This window comes from Hipposideros armiger, unplaced genomic scaffold, assembly GCF_001890085.2.
Source record: "Hipposideros armiger isolate ML-2016 unplaced genomic scaffold, ASM189008v1 scaffold_677, whole genome shotgun sequence".
In the NCBI taxonomy this organism is placed as follows: Eukaryota; Metazoa; Chordata; class Mammalia; order Chiroptera; family Hipposideridae; genus Hipposideros; species Hipposideros armiger.
The window spans coordinates 747,379-751,933 of record NW_017732027.1 but is presented as its reverse complement, the minus strand read 5'-3'; the positions used below and the strand labels follow the sequence as shown (position 1 = coordinate 751,933).

Below are 4,555 nucleotides of genomic sequence, written 5' to 3'. Positions count from 1 at the left end.
GTTGACTTAAGTGTATAATATAATGCACTCACACAACTTCAGAAGTCCTTCCACCTTTATCTATAAGAAGATAAAATACACGAGGAATCTACACAGAGGCATGCATAATTCTTCACTATTACTATCTTTTGTAAAAGTCCACTGAATCAGCATGCTAACCATTCTGAAAATTTCTGAAGGTAACCTTGAAACAGCTTGCTTTTATGACTGAAGGACGTTACACAGTGTCTCCTTCCTGCTAAATCACTAATTACTGAAATCAACAGTCTCAACAGTGAACCTGTCAGTCAAAACTGGAAAGAAAAGAGATACTATGTAACTACTCAAAATCCTTTTAGTTTTCAAATTGAGTAATCCCCCAGAAGTAGGTGGAAGTGTTACTGCTTAATCAAAACCAACAGCAGACATAACAAAACTGCAACATAAGATCATCTTACAGACATCACCTAAATAAAAACAGAATTTAACCCTACAATCTTCCCGCTTCTTAAATAAGCGTATGAGCTTCTGTTCACACATATGTTGAAAATAGCATTGCTCAATGGGTACACACGCAATTTAAAGCAGGAAAAACAAAACTTTGATATTTATTCTTTATTCCCACCCATTCTAGATTTAAATTTGCCTACTTGTCTCTTTAAATGGCCTGCACTAATAAAAACATCATTTACACTCAGCGATCCCATAGCATTTACAGTTATCTTGCCAACAGCATGATGGACGACAAAGCCCCACTTGTTTAAGAAAACATTTTAAATGACATTTTGAGTAGAGCAAATTGAATATTCCTATTTCATATATAGCTCCACAAACAAAATTAAGACACTCTGTGATCCACACAATACTGTTATTAAAAACAGGTGTCTTTTCTTAATAGTTTCTCATTTATAATCAAATGAGGTTTTTGCAAGAATGATGCTGTGCCCCATGCCTGGTCTTTGACTAGCCAGGCTGTGTCCATTCACAGAAGGGCCCCATTTCCGAGGCCCTACACAACCACCGCGCTCGTTTCCGGCCGTCCTTCTGAAGCAGGAGGCCTCACAGGCGGCGGCCAGCCTTCAACTCACATTTAACACTAGAATAAGCAGCACTCTCCCAGCTCTGAGGCAGGAGGTCCAGGTGTAATGAGATGAAATACAGGACACTAGAGCACAGAACTCCTCTTGGCAGAGGAGTCTGAGGCAGGCCAAGGGGGCCTCAAACACAAGACTAGAACCTTCTACCCTTTTACCCTTCTCTATGCCAGCCAACTCCCCTGGGGTCACACTGAAACACAGAGCCTATTCAAGTACTATCTGAACCTCTTCCCAAAGACCGAATTTTGTTTTTTCATCTGCAGACACAGGGGACTTTGAAATAAACCACGTTACTCCTATAGCTTTGATCATCAACTTCATGCCTAAATTAGAGCCCATTTTCTTAACCATATAAGAATATATGGTCTGCATGCTATCTGCAGCCTCCCCTAGACATCACCTGGCTTACCGACATTCTTAAGACTGGAGAGTTTAAAAATATGTTTTATGATGATGTATGACTATGTAAACAAATGCAAATCCTTGAAGCATAAAACGGCATAAATATATAATGAAAAAATAAGCAAATAAAGAGCTGTCAGGCCACTGCAATGAACTTCCCTTCAATTAAAAAAATTTTTTTTGCAATATCCTTCTCAACTTTAAAAGAAAGTGAAGCAGAGGGAAAATATAAAAATAGTGTCAAAAATTTTATTTTCCATTTACAGATGAAATAATATGCCTGAGCTCTGTTTCAGAATAACAATGGGGCGAACGCTGGGGGTGGTGCTGGCTGATGAGTTTCTGGGGTTTGTTAAACTCTTCATAGTCAGACGTCATTTAATGACGGGAAAAGTTCTGAGAAGTGTGTCGTTAGGCGATTTCGCTGCTGTGTGAACATCACAAAGTGACTCACACGCACCCAGATGGTCTAACCTATGCACACCTGGGATGTATAGTACAGCCTAGTGCTCCTGGGCTACCAGCCTGCACAGCCTGCTACCATACAACAACATGAGTTTAAATCAAGCACAAAAGATGCAATCCAAAGACACGGTAAACGTTGAGATGTATGAGGCTGCTGCTGGTGTACATGGCATCCTGTTTTATAGCAAACTTTTTTATAAGTACAGAGCACACTCTAAGATAATGATACAAAGTACAGTACAGTAAATCCGTAAGCCAGTAGCATGCCATTTATTCTATCAGGTATCACGCACTGTACGTAATTCTACATGACTAGCAGCACAGTGGGTTTGTTTACACCAGCGCCCCCACAAACACGTGAGGGATGCGTTGTGCTGTGACGTTACCACAGCTACATCACTAGGCCACAGGCATTTTTCAGTTCCATTATTATCGTATAGGACCAAGGTCGCACACACGGTCTGTTGTTGACAGAAATGTCAATATGTGGCACCTGGCTGCATTCCTGACATTTTCCAACTTGAAAAGCAAACGTTCTCTTCATTTCTCAGGTNCAGGGCAGCCCCGCCGCCCATGGATGTACCGCGTTCTCTGCGCATCCATGGAGGCTTCTCTGGCGGGGGGGTACGTCCTGGATTTCCCAATGAGACAAACCTGCATTGGAAAGCGCAGAGTCAGGCTCCTGCAGTACTTCAATGTCCCCCAAGAAGCTCTCCTGCTCTGGAGCACAAGTGGCATAGAAGCATTAGCTATTTGTCATGAAAGAAAGCCTTACTTTAAAAACTAACACCATGACCAGTGGCTTAACAGTGAATGACGTAAAGCCATGAAAATGCTCACCGCTCAGACTTCCGGGGGGAATGAACAAATGCACAAACCCAGACCCACTTTGCTGAGCGTGCCAGCTGCGCTGTTCTGGACACTTTCCTCTGTCAGCCCTCATTTGTCCCACCTCTGCCCCACGCAGACCCTGAGTGTCACCCAAAGAGCTCTGGAGGGGGCTACAAAAGAATGAGCCATCTCTACGTCAGCCTGGCCAGAGAAACGGGAGGCATGAGCACCTAGCAGAGCAGTTGGCACAGCTGCATGTGTGGCATGTGCCACTCTCTCCTCCCTCAGACGTGCACACGGTGGTCGCTCTCCAGAGCAGGGCCCAGCTAGTGACGCCACCGTGAGTGCTGCACCTCTGTACTTCCTCCTGGAGCACCAACTACAAAGCCAGACGGGGTGAAAGGTGGCGAGCCTGGTCCCCGCAGCGCTGCCACCTGCGGCACGTGACCTCAGGCAGGCGACTTAGCTTCTGTGTGTGGGGACGAGGACACCTGGCACAAAGTCAGTCTGCTGTATGTGGACACGTGCTCTTGCATTTGAACCCAAACCATCCAGTTACAAGGAGACCGAGGCTCAGGGAGGGGAGGGGTCACCTGTGGGTTCTATAAACACCAGTGGGAAGACGACAGCAGAAAGCAAACGGGGGGTCCTATGCCCACCTACATGGCCCAAACTTCAGCAGTTTCTGAAAATCAACTCCAACCTCAGAAGACCACGACTTGCCCAAATCGAGGGCATTTAAGAGAACGACAGGAAAGCTCTGAGGCCAAGTCCTAAAGCCCATTTCCTGAGCAGTGACAGCATCGACAGAAGAGACACCTGAAGCTGACCGGGGTGCCTAACCCCGGCAGCCGGTGAGCACCCGCCATGGAGACACCTGCCGTCACCACCTGGCAGAGTTCCAGAGGGTGCAAGGGTCAGCTTCAGCCTGGACCAATTACAGTCCAGATAAATATGAATCAATAAGGCTTTTAATAAAATCTGAAATCATTCTGAACTTCCGAAACAACCTTTAATTTCAGCCAATTATTAGCGTGTTCAGCCTCAGACAACGCGAGGGTCAGAAATCTCCACCCAGGCCAAGCTGACGCCTACTCGGGGAAGACCCTGTGGGGCCAGGCCATTTCTGGAAAGGAAATGAAGGCTTGGCGACGGTTCCTCCAGAGCTGCCTGAGAAGGAAGTGTCAGAATGTCCCCAAAAGAGGGGACCGTATGGAGAAAAGCCCTCTGAACCCCATTGATGACCGAGGTGTTGACACTGGGACAGGAACCTTCTGGAACATTCGTACTTTCAAACACCAGGGTCGTTTATGGCTCTGTGACATGGCCCTACGCCTTCCATCTGAAAGCCAGCACGCCGCCCACCGAGACCACACGACGCGACCGGGACGCACTCTCTTGGTTGAAGGGACCCTAAGGCAGTCCTCCTCCACGTGAAAGCCACACGTCAGTCCCACTTCTGCGATGAAGTCGAGGTACCCTCGGTACTGCGTCTTCTTACTTTGCCTCCGGTGGTATCGTCCAACGAAGTCGAAGAAGCAGCAGGGAAGGACAAAGAAACGGCAGTTGTAGGAAGACCTTGAAACACAATCAACAAGCACAGAATCCAAAAGTCGTGAATAGTCAGTGGAGAAAAGTCGGCAAAGCCATGTGGCAATCGTGTTGTCAGGGTAACATACAAACGTCTGCTGCTGGCTCATTTTAACATAAAAAAATGAATTACGGCTTTCCCCAATTTCTAGAAACAATGGAGCACAGTACTTATCATCTTTTCAATAAAA

At 46.2% G+C, this 4,555-nt stretch overlaps 1 protein-coding gene across 1 annotated transcript in view; it reads right to left on the bottom strand.

Moving 5' to 3' along the window:
- TRMT44 (tRNA methyltransferase 44 homolog) overlaps positions 1 to 4,555 on the bottom strand; it is a 38,519-nt gene that overhangs the window by 16,405 nt on the left and 17,559 nt on the right. Inside the window, exons 6-7 of the mRNA XM_019626427.1 lie at positions 4,169 to 4,512; positions 2,504 to 2,597 (exon numbers count right to left, since the gene is read on the bottom strand). Of these exons, the coding sequence (XP_019481972.1) occupies positions 2,504 to 2,597; positions 4,169 to 4,512 (438 nt within the window). The remainder of the gene's footprint in view (positions 1 to 2,503; positions 2,598 to 4,168; positions 4,513 to 4,555) is intronic.